Below are 21,168 nucleotides of genomic sequence, written 5' to 3' on the forward strand. Positions count from 1 at the left end.
GCCAGGAAAATAACCTCACACTCAACGTCAACAAAACAAAGGAGATGATCGAGGACTTAAAAAAACAGTAGAGGGAGCACCCCCCTATTCACATCGATGGGACAGTAGAGGGAGCACCCCCCTATTCACATCGATGGGACAGTAGAGGGAGCACCCCCCTATCCACATCGACAGGACAGCAGAGGGAGCACCCCCCTATCCACATCGACAGGACAGTAGAGGGAGCACCCCCCTATTCACATCGATGGGACAGTAGAGGGAGCACCCCCCTATCCACATCGACAGGACAGCAGAGGGAGCACCCCCCTATCCACATCGACAGGACAGCAGAGGGAGCACCCCCCTATCCACATGGACAGGACAGCAGAGGGAGCACCCCCTATCCACATGGACAGGACAGCAGAGGGAGCACCCCCTATCCACATCGACAGGACAGCAGAGGGAGCACCCCCTATCCACATGGACAGGACAGCAGAGGGAGCACCCCCTATCCACATCGATGGAACAGCAGAGGGAGCACCCCCCTATCCACATGGACAGGACAGCAGAGGGAGCACCCCCCTATCCACATCGACAGGACAGCAGAGGGAGCACCCCCTATCCACATGGACAGGACAGCAGAGGGAGCACCCCCTATCCACATCGATGGAACAGCAGAGGGAGCACCCCCTATCCACATGGACAGGACAGCAGAGGGAGCACCCCCCTATCCACATCGACAGGACAGCAGAGGGAGCACCCCCCTATCCACATCGATGGGACAGCAGAGGGAGCACCCCCCTATTCACATCGATGGGACAGTAGAGGGAGCACCCCCCTATCCACATGGACAGGACAGCAGAGGGAGCACCCCCCTATCCACATCGACAGGACAGCAGAGGGAGCACCCCCCTATTCACATCGATGGGACAGTAGAGGGAGCACCCCCCTATTCACATCGATGGGACAGCAGAGGGAGCACCCCCCTATTCACATCGATGGGACAGTAGAGGGAGCACCCCCCTATTCACATCGATGGGACAGTAGAGGGAGCACCCCCCTATTCACATCGATGGGACAGTAGAGGGAGCACCCCCCTATTCACATCGATGGGACAGTAGAGGGAGCACCCCCCTATCCACATCGACAGGACAGCAGAGGGAGCACCCCCCTATCCACATGGACAGGACAGTAGAGGGAGCACCCCCCTATTCACATCGATGGGACAGTAGAGGGAGCACCCCCCTATCCACATGGACAGGACAGCAGAGGGAGCACCCCCCTATCCACATCGACAGGACAGCAGAGGGAGCACCCCCTATCCACATCGACAGGACAGCAGAGGGAGCACCCCCTATCCACATGGACAGGACAGCAGAGGGAGCACCCCCCTATCCACATCGACAGGACAGCAGAGGGAGCACCCCCCTATCCACATCGACAGGACAGCAGAGGGAGCACCCCCCTATTCACATCGATGGGACAGTAGAGGGAGCACCCCCTATTCACATCGATGGGACAGCAGAGGAGCACCCCTATTCACATCGATGGGACAGTAGAGGAGCACCCCCTATTCACATCGATGGGACAGTAGAGGAGCACCCCCTATTCACATCGATGGGACAGTAGAGGGAGCACCCCTATTCACATCGATGGGACAGTAGAGGGAGCACCCCCTATCCACATCGACAGGACAGCAGAGGGAGCACCCCCTATCCACATGGACAGGACAGTAGAGGGAGCACCCCCTATTCACATCGATGGGACAGTAGAGGGAGCACCCCCCTATCCACATGGACAGGACAGCAGAGGGAGCACCCCCCTATCCACATCGACAGGACAGCAGAGGGAGCACCCCCCTATCCACATCGACAGGACAGCAGAGGGAGCACCCCCCTATCCACATGGACAGGACAGCAGAGGGAGCACCCCCCTATCCACATCGACAGGACAGCAGAGGGAGCACCCCCCTATCCACATGGACAGGACAGCAGAGGGAGCACCCCCTATCCACATCGATGGAACAGCAGAGGGAGCACCCCCTATCCACATGGACAGGACAGCAGAGGGAGCACCCCCCTATCCACATCGACAGGACAGCAGAGGGAGCACCCCCCTATCCACATGGACAGGACAGCAGAGGGAGCACCCCCCTATCCACATCGATGGAACAGCAGAGGGAGCACCCCCCTATCCACATGGACAGGACAGCAGAGGGAGCACCCCCCTATCCACATCGACAGGACAGCAGAGGGAGCACCCCCCTATCCACATCGATGGGACAGCAGAGGGAGCACCCCCCTATTCACATCGATGGGACAGTAGAGGGAGCACCCCCTATCCACATGGACAGGACAGCAGAGGGAGCACCCCCTATCCACATCGACAGGACAGCAGAGGAGCACCCCCTATTCACATCGATGGGACAGTAGAGGGAGCACCCCCCTATTCACATCGATGGGACAGCAGAGGGAGCACCCCCCTATTCACATCGATGGGACAGTAGAGGGAGCACCCCCCTATTCACATCGATGGGACAGTAGAGGGAGCACCCCCCTATTCACATCGATGGGACAGTAGAGGGAGCACCCCCCTATTCACATCGATGGGACAGTAGAGGGAGCACCCCCCTATCCACATCGACAGGACAGCAGAGGGAGCACCCCCCTATCCACATGGACAGGACAGCAGAGGGAGCACCCCCCTATCCACATCGACAGGACAGCAGAGGGAGCACCCCCCTATCCACATCGACAGGACAGCAGAGGGAGCACCCCCCTATCCACATGGACAGGACAGCAGAGGGAGCACCCCCCTATCCACATCGACAGGACAGCAGAGGGAGCACCCCCCTATCCACATCGACAGGACAGCAGAGGGAGCACCCCCCTATCCACATCGACAGGACAGCAGAGGGAGCACCCCCCTATCCACATCGACAGGACAGCAGAGGGAGCACCCCCTATCCACATCGACAGGACAGCAGAGGGAGCACCCCCTATCCACATGGACAGGACAGCAGAGGGAGCACCCCCCTATCCACATCGACAGGACAGCAGAGGGAGCACCCCCCTATCCACATCGACAGGACAGCAGAGGGAGCACCCCCCTATCCACATGGACAGGACAGTAGAGGGAGCACCCCCCTATCCACATGGACAGGACAGCAGAGGGAGCACCCCCCTATTCACATCGACAGGACAGCAGAGGGAGCACCTCCCTATCCACATCGACAGGACAGCAGAGGGAGCACCCCCCTATTCACATCGACAGGACAGCAGAGGGAGCACCCCCCTATCCACATCGACAGGACAGCAGAGGGAGCACCCCCCTATCCACATCGACAGGACAGTAGAGGGAGCACCCCCCTATCCACATCGACAGGACAGCAGAGGGAGCACCCCCCTATTCACATCGATGGGACAGTAGAGGGAGCACCCCCCTATCCACATCGACAGGACAGTAGAGGGAGCACCCCCCTATCCACATCGACAGGACAGCAGAGGGAGCACCCCCCTATCCACATGGACAGGACAGTAGTGGGAGCACCCCCCTATCCACATCGACAGGACAGCAGAGGGAGCACCCCCCTATCCACATCGACAGGACAGCAGAGGGAGCACCCCCCTATCCACATCGATGGGACAGCAGAGGGAGCACCCCCCTATCCACATGGACAGGACAGTAGTGGGAGCACCCCCCTATCCACATCGATGGAACAGCAGAGGGAGCACCCCCCTATCCACATGGATGGGACAGTAGTGGAGATGGGAGGAAGTTTTAAGTTCCTCGGCATACACATTTAACGGACAAACTGAATTGATCCACCCAAACTACCTGCCCTCCAGGACACCTACACCACCCGATGTCACAGGAAGGCCATAAAGATCATCAAGGACAACAACCACCCGAGCCACTGCCTGTTCACCCCGCTATCATCCAGAAGGCGAGGTCAGTACAGGTGCATCAAAGCTGGGACCGAGAGACTGAAAAACAGCTTCTATCTCAAGGCCATCAGACTGTTAAACGGCCACCACTAACATTGAGTGGCTGCTGCCTACACACTGACTCAACTCCAGCCACTTTAATAATGGGAATTGATGGGAAATTATGTAAATATATCACTAGCCACTTTAAACAATGCTACCTTATATAATGTTACTTACCCTACATTATTCATCTCATATGCATACGTATATACTGTACTCTATATCATCGACTGCATCCTTATGTAATACATGTATCACTAGCCACTTTAACTATGCCACTTTGTTTACATACTCATCTCATATGTATATACTGTACTCGATACCATCTACTGTATCTTGCCTATGCTGCTCTGTACCATCACTCATTCATATATCCTTATGTACATATTCTTTATCCCCTTACACTGTGTATAAGACAGTAGTTTAGGAATTGTTAGTTAGATTACTTGTTGGTTATTACTGCATTGTCGGAACTAGAAGCACAAGCATTTCGCTACACTCGCATTAACATCTGCTAACCATGTGTATGTGACAAATAAAATTTGATTTGATTTTGATTTGATTTGGATTTTTGGGTACTGTGTGTAGATTGATGAGGAATCTTTTTTATTTAAACCATGTTAGAAAGGCTGTAACGCAACAAAATGTAGAAAAAGTAACGCACTGTATGTATTTCACCTTTATATAACCAGGTAGGCTAGTTGAGAACACCTTTATTTAACCAGGTAGGCTAGTTGAGAACACCTTTATTTAACCAGGTAGGCTAGTTGAGAACACCTTTATTTAACCAGGTAGGCTAGTTGAGAACACCTTTATTTAACCAGGTAGGCTAGTTGAGAACACCTTTATTTAACCAGGTAGGCTAGTTGAGAACACCTTTATTTAACCAGGAAGGCCAGTTGAGAACACCTTTATATAACCAGGTAGGCTAGTTGAGAACACCTTTATTTAACCAGGTAGGCTAGTTGAGAACACCTTTATTTAACCAGGTAGGCCAGTTGAGAACACCTTTATTTAACCAGGTAGGCTAGTTGAGAACACCTTTATTTAACCAGGTAGGCTAGTTGAGAACACCTTTATTTAACCAGGTAGGCCAGTTGAGAACACCTTTATTTAACCAGGTAGGCTAGTTGAGAACACCTTTATTTAACCAGGTAGGCTAGTTGAGAACACCTTTATTTAACCAGGTAGGCTAGTTGAGAACACCTTTATTTAACCAGGTAGGCCAGTTGAGAACACCTTTATTTAACCAGGTAGGCTAGTTGAGAACACCTTTATTTAACCAGGTAGGCTAGTTGAGAACACCTTTATTTAACCAGGTAGGCTAGTTGAGAACACCTTTATTTAACCAGGTAGGCTAGTTGAGAACACCTTTATTTAACCAGGTAGGCTAGTTGAGAACACCTTTATTTAACCAGGTAGGCTAGTTGAGAACACCTTTATTTAACCAGGAAGGCCAGTTGAGAACACCTTTATATAACCAGGTAGGCTAGTTGAGAACACCTTTATTTAACCAGGTAGGCTAGTTGAGAACACCTTTATTTAACCAGGTAGGCCAGTTGAGAACACCTTTATATAACCAGGTAGGCCAGTTGAGAACAAGTTCTCATTTACAACTGCGACCTGGCCAAGATAAAGCAAAGCAGTTTGACACAAACAACAACACAGAGTTACAAACATACACTCAATAAAACAGTAGGATAATCTATATACAGCATGTACAAATGAGGTAGGATAAGGGAGGTAAGGCAATAAATAGGCCATGGTGGCAAAGTAATTACAATATAGCAATTAAACACTGGAATGGTAGGATGTGCAGAAGATGAATGCGCAAGTAGAGATACTGTGGATGAGGTAGATTGGATGGGCTATTTACAGATGAGCTTTGTACACGTGCAGTAATCTGTGAGCTGCTCTGACAGCTAGTAAATAGTGAATCATTTTGCACGCCCAATTTTTCAGTTTTTGATTTATTAAAAAAGTTTGAAATATACAATAAATGTCGTTCCACTTCATGATTGTGTCCCACTTGTTGTTGATTCTTCACAAAAAAATACTGTTTTATATCTTTATGTTTGAAGCCTGAAATGTGGCAAAAGGTCGCAAAGTTCAAGGGGGCCGAATACTTTCGCAAGGCACTGTATATCATTAGGTTGTATGTATTATTATATTTTTTAGATATAGACTTATTGTAAATGTGTTTTATTGTGGCGCCATCATCTTTATTGCAGAAGAAAATACAAATACACACATACCATAAAGCTCCATAGACATCAGACAGGAAATGAACTGTCCTTTGAAAAAGCAACTGAAAAAACAGGACCATGTTTGAAAAAACACGTGTTTCTGTTGTTTGTGTCAATATGACACAAGTAAGGTTAACAGAGTCAGAAATCAGGAAGGCAGACAGGCTCTATAGATGAGTGACTGCGTCCAACACACATCACACCTGTTGTTACGTTGGACACCTACTGACCTTAAAAATGAAATATATATTTTATGTATTGCTAAAATAAAGATTTCAGGAAATTCCAGCAGGCACCAACATTACTACAAGATAAAACATCTCAATTAAGCCTGGTGGTCTTCATATGTTTTCATGTGAAATATGAAATTGATGAAACTGATGAATCTATCAACACCTAGAATCTAAATACTGTTGAACAGAATATCGATCAATATCTAGAATCTAAATACTGTTGACCAGAATATCGATCAATACCTAGAATCAAGATACTGTTGAAGAGAATATCAATCAATACCTAGAATCTAAATACCGTTGAACAGAATATTGATCAATACCATTTTCATATGATTCTGTATTTCTGTGCAGTATCTACTGTAAATCGATCATATATATCACTCTGTGTTTCTGTACAGCACTGACTGTTAATTGATCATATATCATTTTGTTCCTGGTAAGAATTTACCCAAAAAATATATCATATATTGTGTTCCTGTACAGCATTTACTGGATTTAGTGTATCTTTCATCAAAAAGATACATAAAAATATGTTGACGTCAATTTCACAGTTACATTACACAGATGGGGGGAAAACTTACCAGATCACTTCAGTACAAGCTAACACGATTACACTAAAGGGACATGGGTACAATGCATTCTGTGCTTCTATATTAATAAAACCACAGAGGAAGAAGAAGAAGGGAAGAGCTTCAGAGGGACCACATCTGATGGGGGGGGGGGGGGGGGGATATCTAGACCGGGCTCAAAACGCCACAGAGAAGGAGTTCTGATCTGGGATCAGTTTAGCCTTTTAGATCATAATCAATAATGTTATATGGGCAGAGGGAGATCTGATCCTAGATCAGCAATAGGTTATAGACAATAAACGACTCACCCCCATTGGCGAGGTCCTGTGAGGCGATGACAAAGCCAAACCCCTCCCCTGGCCGTCTCCGTAGCTCCACTTCCTGACCCATGACTGGCACCCGGGCCCTTCCCCTTCTACCGTCCACCGGGCCCTTGGCCATGGCCCCCAGCCCCAACCTCCCTCTTCCCCCACCTCCAGGGGGCATGGCTGGAGGCCCAGGGTCACCACCCTCCTCCATCCCTAGCCAGTCCCTGGGCTCCAGGGTGATGGTTACCGGGACTGAGTCCAGGAAGGAGGTACTCTGGACCAAGGAGGGGAGTTCAGTGGAGGGTGAGGCTGGGGCGAGGCCACTGTGGCTTGGGGGGAGGTGCAGGGGCACCAAGGCATCTGAGGTGGAGGTGGAAGGCAAGTCGGATGGGGATGGGAGGCCGTGAGAGAGGGAAGAGGGGCCAAGCGGAGAGGGGAAGGGTTTGTAGAGGTTAGGGGAGACAGGAGAGAGGAAGGACCCTGGAGAGAGAGAGAGAAAGAGACAAAGAGAGAGACAAAGAGAGAGACAAAGAGAAAGAGAGAAGAGAAAATACCTTAGCCATAACAATAATGATTTACCATTTCCAACAGCAACATTATAGATTCAAAAAGCTTTATTGTCCCAACATTAGGCAATAGGCATTATGTCTAGTGTTGTTTTCATTTGTGTGTTACGTACAAACTTTCCACTGTTTTGCATAATAAGACAGCAGTTCAGTTCATCTACTCACCACATTAAAAAGTCATTCATGAACCCAACACAGAGAGAACTAAATCTCTGAGGTGAATCCATCCTGTACTTTGTACCCAGTAACCTGGTCTGAAAGCTAAAGTGGTTCCTGCTTCGATGGGAGGATCCTAAACTCCTCATTCCCCAAGTACTGACGTTACGTTAAGAGTATTTAAACATAAAGTACCGAAGTTACTTTAAAAACTTCTTAGGGCTGAAATTCCGTTAACGGGATCGATATGACAACAGCCAGTGAAAGTGCAGGGCGACAAATTCAAAACAACAGAAATCTCATAATAAAAATTCCTCAAACATACATGTATCTTATACGGTTTTAAAGGTAAACTTGTTGTTAATCCCACCACAGTGTCCAATTTCAAATAGGCTTTACAGCGAAAGCACCACAAACGATTATGATAGGTCACCGCCAACTCACAGAAAAATTCAGCCATTTTTCAAGCCAAAGAGAGGAGTCACAAAAAGCACAAATATAGATAAAAGTAATAACTAACCTTTGATGATCTTCATCAGATGACACTCATAGGACTTCATGTTACACAATACATGTATGTTTTGTTTGATAAAGTTCATATTTATGTCCAAACATCTCAGGTTACATTGGCGCGTTATGTTCAGTAGTTCCAAAAAACATCTGGTGATATTGCAGAGAGCCACATCAATTTGAAGAAATACTCATTATAAATGTCGATGAAAATACAAGTGTTAGACATTGAATTATAGATACACTTCTCCTTAATGCAACCGCTGTGTCAGATTTCAAAAAAGCTTTACGGAAAAAGCAAAAAAGCAAACCATGCAATAATCTGAGAACAGCATTCAGAAAACAAATAGAGATATCCGCCATGTTGGAGTCAACAGAAATCAGAAATAACATTATAAATATTCCCTTACCTTTGATGATCTTCATCAGAATGCACTCCCAGGAATCCCAGTTCCACACTAAATGTTTGATTTGTTTGATAATGTGCATCATTTATGTCCAAAGAGCTACTTTTGTTAGCACGTTTGGAAAAACAAATCCAAAGTCATGAAGCGCGTTCCCTAGTTGCAGACAAAATGTCAAAAAGTTCCGTTACTGTCCGTAGAAACATGTCAAACGATGTATGGATGTCACGCCCTGACCATTGAGAGCCTTTGTATGTCTCTATTTGGTTTGGTCAGGGTGGGGTGGGCATTCTGATTTGGGGTGGGCATTCTATGTGTTGTTCTCTATGATTTTGTGTTTCTATGTTTTGGCCGGGTATGGTTCTCATTCAAGGACAGCTGTCTATCGTTGTCTCTGATTGGGAACCATACTTAGATAGCCCTTTTTCCTCCTTTCTGTGTGGGAGGTTAAATTTGTTTGTTGCAATAATGCCCTGTAAGCTTCACGGTTGTGTCTTTCGTTTGTTGTTTTGTTGGCGACATTTTGAATAAAAAGGAAAATGTACGCCCACCACGCTGCACTTTGGTCTACTTCCAACGACGCCCGTGACAATGGAATCAATCTTTAGGATGTTTTTAACATAAAACTTCAATAATATTCCAACAGGAGAATTACGATGTCTGTAGAAAAGCAATGGAATGAGAGCTAACTCTCTCGTGACGCGCCTCAGAGCCTGTAGCAATCTGCCAGACCTCTGACTCATTCCTCTCTCGTTCGGCCCCGCTTCACAGTAGAATCTTCAAACAAGTTTCTAAAGACGAAAGTGCCGTAGGAAGTGCAACATAACCAATATCCCACTGTGTATTCAATAGGGTCTGTGTTGAAAAATCGACCCACCTCAGATTTCCCACTTCCTGTTTGGATTTCTTCTCAGGTTTTTGCCTGCCATATGAGATCTGTTATACTCACAGACATCATTCAAACAGTTTTAGAAACTTCAGAGTGTTTTCTATCCAATACTAATAATAATATGTATATATTAGCCACTGGGACTGAGGAGCAGACCGTTTGATATGGGCACCTCTGGGCACCTTTTCATCCAAGCTACTCAATACTGCCCCTGCAGCCATAAGAAGTTAAGAGTATGTAAACCTAAAGTACTGAAGTTACATTAAGAGTATTTCAACCTAAAGTACTGAAGTTACATTAAGAGTATTTCAACCTAAAGTACTGAAGCTAGATGTTCATTAAGAGTATTTCAACCTAAAGTACTGAAGCTAGATGTTCATTAAGAGTATTTCAACCTAAAGTACTGAAGCTAGATGTTCATTAAGAGTATTTCAACCTAAAGTACTGCAGCTAGATGTTCATTAAGAGTATTTCAACCTAAAGTACTGAAGCTAGATGTTCATTAAGAGTATTTCAACCTAAAGTACTGAAGCTAGATGTTCATTAAGAGTATTTCAACCTAAAGTACTGCAGCTAGATGTTCATTAAGAGTATTTCAACCTAAAGTACTGAAGCTAGATGTTCATTAAGAGTATTTCAACCTAAAGTACTGAAGCTAGATGTTCATTAAGAGTATTTCAACCTAAAGTACTGCAGCTAGATGTTCATTAAGAGTATTTCAACCTAAAGTACTGCAGCTAGATGTTCATTAAGAGTATTTAAAAAGGAAGTAAATCTGGATGAGGGTACTGCAACTCGGCAATCAACAGCAGTAGTATTACCAGTATTTATATACAGTAGGTAAATATAGTGTACTTGTGGTAGTAGTAGTAATATTAGTGTATTTGTGCTAGTAGTAGTAGTAATATTAGTATTACTAGTATTTATATTGGTAAATACAGTGTATTTGTGGTTGTAATAGTAATATTATTTATACAGGATAATGTGCTCACCTCCTCTGTAAACCAACAGCATTACTTCTCCCTGCTTGATGTGCTCCTGAAGGACCCTCTGCATCTTCAATGTTAAAACAGGTCAACATTATTATATAGGTCAACATTATTATACAGGTCAACATTATCATACAGGTCAACATTATTATACGGGTCAACATTATCATACAGGTCGACATTATTATACGGGTCAACATTATCATACAGGTCAACATTATTCAACAGGTTGACATTATTATATAGGTCAACATTATTATATAGGTCAACATTATTATACAGGTCAACATTATCATAGAGGTCGACATTATTATACAGGTCAACACTACTATACAGGTCAACATTATTATACAGGTCAACATTATTATATAGGTCAACATTATTATACAGGTCTACGTTATTATATAGGTCAACATTATTATACAGGTCAACATTATTATATAGGTCAACATTATTATACAGGTCACCATTATTATATAGGTCAACATTATTATATAGGTCAACGTTATCATACAGGTCAACATTACCATACAGGTCAACATTATTATACAGGTCACCATTATTATATAGGTCAACATTATTATATAGGCCAACATTATCATACAGGTCAGCATTATTATATAGGTCTACGTTATTATATAGGTCAACATTATTATATAGGTCAACATTACTATACAGGTCAGAATTATTAAACAGGTCAACATTATTATATAGGTCAACATTACTATACAGGTCAGCATTATTAAACAGGTCAACATTATTATATAGGTCAACATTATTATACAGGTCAGCATTATTAAACAGGTCAACATTATTATACAGGTCAGCATTATTATACGGGACCACATTATTATACAGGTCAACATTATTATACAGGTCAACATTATTATATAGGTCAACATTATTATACAGGTCAGCATTATTATACAGGTCAACATTGTTATACAGGCCAGCATTATTATACGGGACCACATTATTATACAGGTCAACATTATTATACAGGTCAACATTATTATATAGGTCAACATTATTATACAGGTCAGCATTATTATACAGGTCAACATTATTATACAGGTCAACATTATTATACAGGTCTACATTATTATACAGGTCAGCATTATTATACAGGTCAACATTATCATACAGGTCAACATTATTATACAGGTCAGCATTATTATACGGGACCACATTATCATACAGGTCAACATTATTATACAGGTCAACATTATTATACAGGTCTACATTATTATATAGGTCAACATTATTATACAGGTCAGCATTATTATACAGGTCAACATTATCATACAGGTCAACATTATTATACAGGTCAACATTATTATATAGGTCAACATTATTATACAGGTCAACATTATTATACAGGTCAACATTATTATACAGGTCACCATTATTATACAGGTCAACATTATTATACAGGTCAACATTATTATACAGGTCTACATTATTATACAGGTCAGCATTATTATACAGGTCAACATTATCATACAGGTCAACATTATTATACAGGTCAGCATTATTATACGGGACCACATTATCATACAGGTCAACATTATTATACAGGTCTACATTATTATATAGGTCAACATTATTATACAGGTCAGCATTATTATACAGGTCAACATTATCATACAGGTCAACATTATTATACAGGTCAACATTATTATACAGGTCAACATTATTATATAGGTCAACATTATTATATAGGTCACCATTATTATACAGGTCACCATTATTATACAGGTCAACATTATTATACAGGTCAACATTATTATACAGGTCACCATTATTATACAGGTCAACATTATTATACAGGTCAACATTATTATACAGGTCAACATTATTATACAGGTCAACATTATTATATAGGTCAACATTATTATATAGGTCACCATTATTATACAGGTCACCATTATTATACAGGTCAACATTATTATACAGGTCAACATTATTATACAGGTCAACATTATTATATAGGTCACCATTATTATATAGGTCACCATTATTATACAGGTCAGCATTATTATACAGGTCAACATTATCATACAGGTCAACATTATTATACAGGTCAGCATTATTATACGGGACCACATTATCATACAGGTCAACATTATTATACAGGTCTACATTATTATATAGGTCAACATTATTATACAGGTCAGCATTATTATACAGGTCAACATTATCATACAGGTCAACATTATTATACAGGTCAACATTATTATACAGGTCAACATTATTATATAGGTCAACATTATTATACAGGTCACCATTATTATACAGGTCAACATTATTATACAGGTCAACATTATTATACAGGTCACCATTATTATACAGGTCAACATTATTATACAGGTCAACATTATTATACAGGTCAACATTATTATACAGGTCAACATTATTATATAGGTCAACATTATTATATAGGTCACCATTATTATACAGGTCACCATTATTATACAGGTCAACATTATTATACAGGTCAACATTATTATACAGGTCAACATTATTATATAGGTCACCATTATTATATAGGTCACCATTATTATACAGGTCAGCATTATTATACAGGTCAACATTATCATACAGGTCAACATTATTATACAGGTCAGCATTATTATACGGGACCACATTATTATACAGGTCAACATTATTATACAGGTCTACATTATTATATAGGTCAACATTATTATACAGGTCAGCATTATTATACAGGTCAGCATTATTATACAGGTCACCATTATTATACAGGTCAACATTATTATACAGGTCAACATTATTATACAGGTCACCATTATTATACAGGTCAACATTATTATACAGGTCAACATTATTATACAGGTCAACATTATTATACAGGTCAACATTATTATATAGGTCAACATTATTATATAGGTCACCATTATTATACAGGTCACCATTATTATACAGGTCAACATTATTATACAGGTCAACATTATTATACAGGTCAACATTATTATATAGGTCACCATTATTATATAGGTCACCATTATTATACAGGTCAGCATTATTATACAGGTCAACATTATTATACAGGTCAACATTATTATATAGGTCAACATTATTATACGGGACCACATTATTATACAGGTCAACATTATTATATAGGTCAACATTATTATATAGGTCAACATTATTATATAGGTCAACATTATCATACAGGTCAACATTACTATACAGGTCAACATTATCATACAGGTCAACATTATTATATAGGACAACATTAATATACAGGTCACCATAAACATAGGTCAAAATATTGGTTAATTTACATCTCACACGAAAGGGACACCTTCTTCACATGAAGGTATTCTAACATCCAGTAAACCTTACAACTTCCTGTCATCTAGTAAACCTTGAAGCTCTTCTGTCAACTAGTAAACCTTACAGCTCTTATGTCATCATGTCAACTAGTAAACCTTAAAGCTCTTCTGTCATTTAGTAAACCTTACAGCTCTTCTGTCATCTAGTAAACCTTAAAGCTCTTCTGTCATTTAGTAAACCTTAAAGCTCTTCTGTCATCTAGTAAACCTTAAAGCTCTTCTGTCATCTAGTAAACCTTACAGATCTTCTGTCATCTAGTAAACCTTAAAGCTCTTCTGTCATCTAGTAAACCTTAAAGCTCTTCTGTCATCTAGTAAACCTTAAACCTCTTCGGCCATCCAGTCATCTAGTAAACCTTACAGCTATTCTGTCATCTAGTAAACCTTAAAGCTCTTCTGTCATCTAGTAAACCTTAAAGCTATTCTGTCATCTAGTAAACCTTAAAGCTCTTCTGTCATCTAGTAAACCTTAAAGTTCTTCTGTCATCTAGTAAACCTTACAGCTCTTCTGTCATTTAGTAAACCTTACAGCTATTCTGTCATCTAGTAAACCTTAAAGCTCTTCTGTCATCTAGTAAACCTTAAAGCTCTTCTGTCATCTAGTAAACCTTAAAGCTCTTCGGCCATCCAGTCATCTAGTAAACCTTAAAGCTCTTCTGTCATCTAGTAAACCTTAAAGCTCTTCTGTCATCTAGTAAACCTTAAAGCTCTTCTGTCATCTAGTAAACCTTACAGCTCTTCTGTCATCTAGTAAACCTTAAAGCTCTTCTGTCATATAGTAAAACTTAAAGCTCTTCTGTCATTTAGTAAACCTTACAGCTCTTCTGTCATATAGTAAACCTTAAAGCTCTTCTGTCATCTAGTAAACCTTACAGATCTTCTGTCATCTAGTAAACCTTAAAGCTCTTCTGTCATCTAGTAAACCTTAAAGCTCTTCTGTCATCTAGTAAACCTTAAAGCTCTTCGGCCATCCAGTCATCTAGTAAACCTTACAGCTCTTCTGTCATCTAGTAAACCTTAAAGCTCTTCTGTCATCTAGTAAACCTTACAGCTATTCTGTCATCTAGTAAACCTTAAAGCTATTCTGTCATCTAGTAAACCTTAAAGCTCTTTTGTCATCTAGTAAACCTTACAGCTCTTCTGTCATCTAGTAAACCTTAAAGCTCTTCTGTCATCTAGTAAACCTTAAAGCTCTTCTGTCATCTAGTAAACCTTAAAGCTCTTCTGTCATCTAGTAAACCTTAAAGCTCTTCTGTCATCTAGTAAACCTTAAAGCTATTCTGTCATCTAGTAAACCTTACAGCTATTCTGTCATCTAGTAAACCTTACAGCTCTTCTGTCATCTAGTAAACCTTACAGCTATTCTGTCATCTAGTAAACCTTAAAGCTCTTCGGCCATCCAGTCATCTAGTAAACCTTACAGCTCTTCTGTCATCTAGTAAACCTTAAAGCTCTTCTGTCATCTAGTAAACCTTAAAGCTCTTCGGCCATCCAGTCATCTAGTAAACCTTACAGCTCTTCTGTCATCTAGTAAACCTTACAGCTCTTCTGTCATCTAGTAAACCTTAAAGCTCTTCTGTCATCTAGTAAACCTTAAAGCTCTTCTGTCATCTAGTAAACCTTAAAGCTCTTCTGTCATATAGTAAACCTTAAAGCTCTTCTGTCATCTAGTAAACCTTAAAGCTCTTCTGTCATCTAGTAAACCTTAAAGCTCTTCTGTCATCTAGTAAACCTTAAAGCTCTTCTGTCATCTAGTAAACCTTAAAGCTCTTCTGTCCTCTAGTAAACCTTAAAGCTCTTCTGTCATCTAGTAAACCTTAAAGCTCTTCTGTCATCTAGTAAACCTTACAGCTCTTCTGTCATCTAGTAAACCTTAAAGCTCTTCTGTCATCTAGTAAACCTTAAAGCTCTTCTGTCATCTAGTAAACCTTACAGCTATTCTGTCATCTAGTAAACCTTAAAGCTCTTCTGTCATATAGTAAACCTTAAAGCTCTTCTGTCATCTAGTAAACCTTAAAGCTCTTCTGTCATCTAGTAAACCTTAAAGCTCTTCTGTCATCTAGTAAACCTTACAGCTCTTCTGTCATCTAGTAAACCTTAAAGCTCTTCTGTCATCTAGTAAACCTTACAGCTATTCTGTCATCTAGTAAACCTTACAGCTATTCTGTCTTTCTGTGTCATTCCAAATGCCAATAAGATTACTGAATGTTGTCAGAATAAACTTACTCCAGAGATTGATGATTACTATTGAGGGTTGCTGAAATAAATGACAATCAACTTCATAACCAAACCAAATGACGGTCTGTAACCGTAGAGCTGTCTCCGAAGCCAGTCCTACTGTACCTGAGCGAAGCTGAGACTCTGCACGTCAGCTCCATCGATCTTCACTATAGCATCCCCTGTCTGCAGGGAGGAGCACTGCCTTCTGTCCCAGACCCTCTTCACCAGGGCCAGCTGCCCCCCCTTCCCCCCCGCCGTCACACTGAACCCCATCCCACCCCCCTCACTCCTCCCTAGGGGCACAGGGAGCAGCTCCCCTCCTCCAGACCCTACAGGTACACCCTCGCTGGTCGGGCTGTGGCTCACCCGGGGGTGGGCGCTGGCGGGGCAGCCGTTGAAGCCACAAGGGGGGACCTCCGTAGGCGGGCCGGCCATGAGGGACGTCTGGGGCACGGGAGGCCGCTGGCAGGGGGCACCAGGAGTGGTGGCGGTGCCCACCTCCGTCTTGGACAGGGAGATGGGCAGGGTGGAGGTGGAGAGGTCACTCCGATGGTGGACCATGGAGGAGGAGGTGGGGAGGGAGTTACCATTGTAGCGCATCAGAGACCATCTGAGAGGGAAGAGGAGGAAGAGGAGGAAGAGGAGGAAGAGAGGCGTTAATGATATTCTGTACCCGACTGACACACAGGAAACTAAGAACTGTGAACTGCACATCTGATCTGATTGCACTTAACTTTGTGTTCGAACCATAGGCAGCACTTTTCTCTCATATCATGAAATCAAATGTATTTATATAGCCCTTCGTACATCAGCTGATATCTCAAAGTGCTGTACAGAAACCCAGCCTAAAACCCCAAACAGCAAGCAATACAGGTGTAGAAGCACAGTGCATAGGAAAAACTCCCTAGAAAGGCCAGAACCTAGGAAGAAACCTAGAGAGGAACCAGGCTATGAGGGGTGACCTCTTCTGGCTGTTCCCGGGTTGAGATTATAACAACATGGCCAAGATCATCAGCTGTGAACTCAGTCCATCTTGGCAATTGGTTAGTTAGGGTTAGTTAGTTAGTTGGTCACATAGTTATTTAGGGTTAGTTACCTTTGTGTCCATCCACCCAAGGCCTCTGAGTCACTCTGGCTGGTGGACGCGGAGGTTGATTCAGGAGGGGGAGGAGGGGGGATGCCCCTACTGTGAGAGGAGGAGGGGGCACAGGCTGAGCTGGCAGAAGAGCCCGGGACACCGTTAGACAGCGGGTAGGAGGGTGGTGCGGAGACCAGTGCTGCCGCGTTTCCGTTAGCGTCCAGCCCCGACCCCGAGTTTCCCACCACTCTGAGATAGTTGCCGTTGTGATGAGACAGGGTCCGGTTGAGGTTAGCCAGGCCGGGGGGGTGGGTGTGGGGGGGCTCAGCAGGGCTGGGACAGGAAAGGAACAGGGCAGTGGCTGTGGAGGGAGGAGTGGCTGCAGCGCTGAGGGCTTCCCGAGGAGAGGAGGTCAGGGGTTGTTTGGGACAGCCGTCTGGGTTGTAGAGCATGGGATAGCCTCTCCGTAACACAACGTCCACACTGTGACCCATGGGGACAGACTTCAACATCTCTACCACCTCTTTATGAGACAGACCCAGGACACAGCTGTCATTGATGTAGACCAGGATATCAGCTGGAGAACAGAGAGAGAGAGAGAGAGAGAGAGAGAGAGAGAGAGAGAGAGAGAGAGAGAGAGAGAGAGAGAGAGACAGAGACAGAGACAGAGACAGAGACAGAGACAGAGAGAGAAAGGTGGGGAGAGAGAGATACAGAGAGAGAGAGACAGAGACCAATAGGAGAGAGACAAAGACCAACAGGAGAGAGACAGAGACCAACAGGAGAGAGAGAGAGAGAGAGAGAGAGAGAGAGACAGACAGAGAGACAGAGAGAGAGAGAGAGAGAGAGATAATGGATCATGTGTTATATCATCCACTACAATAGATAATGTGTTGTATCATACACCACAATAGATCATGTGTTATAGCATCCACTACAATATATAATTTCAGTATTTAGTTTACCTTCAGTATCATTGAGTGAATATAGGATGACTGTAGCTGCCAGTAGAGGCTTGTTGCACCACATTTGTATGAGAGGAGATAGCGTGTGTGTGTGTGTGTGTGTGTGTGTGTGTGTGTGTGTGTGTCAGTGTGATTATATTCTAGGGCGTGCAGAGCAGGATTAGGATGAGGTGTAGATGGGAAGGGTATACCACTACAAAGCAGGATCAAGGACTTAGCCAGCAAATTTACCTAAATACTAAATATTCTGAAACAGTGTTTTATTTTTAAAAGAAAAACTTGAAATTGGCATGGTCTAATTGACTCAACAACCAAAAACCACATACAGGTATCTAAATGTAGATTTCTTAATGAATCAGAACAAAAAAAAATTGAATACTGAAAAAATATATTTTTATTTTACCTTTATTTTACTAGGCAAGTCAGTTAAGAACAAATTCTTATTTTCAATGACGGCCTAGGAACAGTGGGTTAACTGCCTGTTAGGGGCAGAACGACAGATTTGTACCTTGTCAGCTCGGGGGTTTGAACTTGCAACCTTCCGGTTACTAGTCCACCGCTCTAACCACTAGGCTACCCGGCCGCCCCAAATGTGAACACACGTAAAGTGTTCGTCCCACGTTTCATGAGCTGAAATCTACACATACAATCTACCCCTTGCCCATCATGTGAACTTTCAGAGATTAGGGCCCAATGAATTGATTTTAATTGACAAGATTTCCTTAGACGAACTGTAACTCAGTGAAAATTGTTGAAATTGTTGAGTTTCTATTTCTGCTCTGTGTATTATACCCTTCTGGAGATTATGTTCAGGAGATTATGTTCACACACACATCACTATAATTTGGGACACAGAGAGAGAGAGGGAGGGAGAGAGTGGGTGAGAGAGGAGAAAGCAATGAAAGGAGAGAGATAGAGATCGAGAAAGAGAAAAGGGCAATGAAAGGGCAGATAGAGGATATAGCAGAGAGACTAGAAACAGGCTTGTTTTTATCTTTAATCCTCCCTTCAAATCTTCAACCTCCTTCAAATCTTCAACTCCCTTCAAATTTTCAACTCCCTTCAAATCTTCAACTCCCTTCAAATCTTCAAATCTTCAACTCTCTTCAAATCTTCAACTCTCTTCAAATCTTCAAATCTTCAACTCTCTTCAAATTTTCAACTCCCTTCAAATCTTCAACTCCCTTCAAATCTTCAAATCTTCAACTCTCTTCAAATCTTCAACTCCCTTCAAATCTTCAACTCTCTTCAAATCTTCAACTCTTCAAATCTTCAACTCCCTTCAAATCTTCAACTCTCTTCAAATCTTCCACTCTCTTCAAACCTTCAACTCTCTTCAAATTTTGAACTCTCTTCAAATTTTGAACTCTTCAAATCTTCAACTCCCTTCAAATCTTCAACTCTCTTCAAAACTTCAACTCTCTTCAAAACTTCAACTCTCTTCAAATCTTCAACTCTCTTCAAATCTTCAACTCTCTTCAAATCTTCAACTCTCTTCAAATCTTCAACTCTCTTCAAATCTTCAACTCCCTTCAAATCTTCAACTCTCTTCAAATCTTCAACTCTTCAAATCTTCAACTCTCTTCAAATCTTCCACTCTCTTCAAACCTTCAACTCTCTTCAAATTTTGAACTCTCTTCAAATTTTGAACTCTCTTCAAATTTTGAACTCTCTTCAAATTTTGAACTCTTCAAATCTTCAACTCCCTTCAAATCTTCAACTCTCTTCAAATCTTCAACTCTCTTCAAATCTTCAACTCTCTTCAAATTTTCAACTCCGTTCAAACTTCAACTCCCTTCAAATCTTCAACTCCCTTCAAATATTTTCAACTCTCTTGCTCCGTCTCTCAGTCTCACCAGTACAGGCCTCCAGAAATAACAACAACTCAATAACCACTGTTATTTATGACTAGCTTGAGGTTATGCTACCTATGGTGAGTGTACCTGTGTTAAACATACCGTGTCAACCTACCTGTGTTAAACATACCAGTGTCAAGCCTACCTGTGTCAATCCTACCTGTGTCAATCCTACCTGTGTCAATCCTACCTGTGTCTATCCTACCTGTGTCTATCCTACCTGTGTCAATCCTACCTGTGTCAATCCTACCTGTGTCAATCCTACCTGTGTCAATCCTACCTGTGTCAATCCTACCTGTGTCAATCCTACCTGTGTTTATCCTACCTGTGTTTATCCTACCTGTGTTTATCCTGCCTGTGTTTATCCTGCCTGTGTTTATCCTACCTGTGTCTATCCTACCTGTGTCTATCCTACCTGTGTCTGACCTACCTGTGTCTGACCTACCTGTGTCTGTCCTACCTGTGTCAGTCCTACCTGTGTCAGTCCTACCTGTGTCAGTCCTACCTGTGTTAGTACTACCTGTGTTAGTCCTACCTGTGTTAGTCCTACCTGTGTTAATCCTACATGTGTTAAGCATACCTGTGTTAGTCCTACCTGTGTCTAACCTACCTGTGTTTATCCTACCTGTGTTAATCCTACCTGTGTTAATTCTACCTGTGTTAGTCCTATCTGCGTTAATCCTACCTGTGTTAGTCCTACCTGTGTCTATCCTACCTGTGTTAATCCTACCTGTGTTAGTCCTACCTGTGTTAGTCCTACCTGTGTTAGTCCTACCTGTGTTAGTCCTACCTGTGTTTATCCTACCTGTGTTAATCCTACCTGTGTTAAGCATACCTGTGTTAAGCATA

At 42.6% G+C, this 21,168-nt stretch overlaps 1 protein-coding gene across 5 annotated transcripts in view; it reads right to left on the reverse strand.

The window, feature by feature from the left end:
- LOC135527680 (membrane-associated guanylate kinase, WW and PDZ domain-containing protein 2-like) overlaps window positions 1-21,168 on the reverse strand; it is a 135,142-nt gene that overhangs the window by 39,161 nt on the left and 74,813 nt on the right. For all 5 annotated transcript variants that reach the window (XM_064956171.1, XM_064956170.1, XM_064956169.1 and 2 more), the window contains 4 exons: window positions 17,517-18,075; window positions 16,544-17,030; window positions 10,845-10,908; window positions 7,328-7,807 (listed from right to left, as the gene is read on the reverse strand). In XM_064956171.1, coding sequence (XP_064812243.1) covers window positions 7,328-7,807; window positions 10,845-10,908; window positions 16,544-17,030; window positions 17,517-18,075 — 1,590 coding nt within the window. The remainder of the gene's footprint in view (window positions 1-7,327; window positions 7,808-10,844; window positions 10,909-16,543; window positions 17,031-17,516; window positions 18,076-21,168) is intronic.

The sequence above is a fragment of the Oncorhynchus masou genome, chromosome 33, assembly GCF_036934945.1.
Source record: "Oncorhynchus masou masou isolate Uvic2021 chromosome 33, UVic_Omas_1.1, whole genome shotgun sequence".
NCBI classification, from domain to species: domain Eukaryota; kingdom Metazoa; phylum Chordata; class Actinopteri; order Salmoniformes; family Salmonidae; genus Oncorhynchus; species Oncorhynchus masou.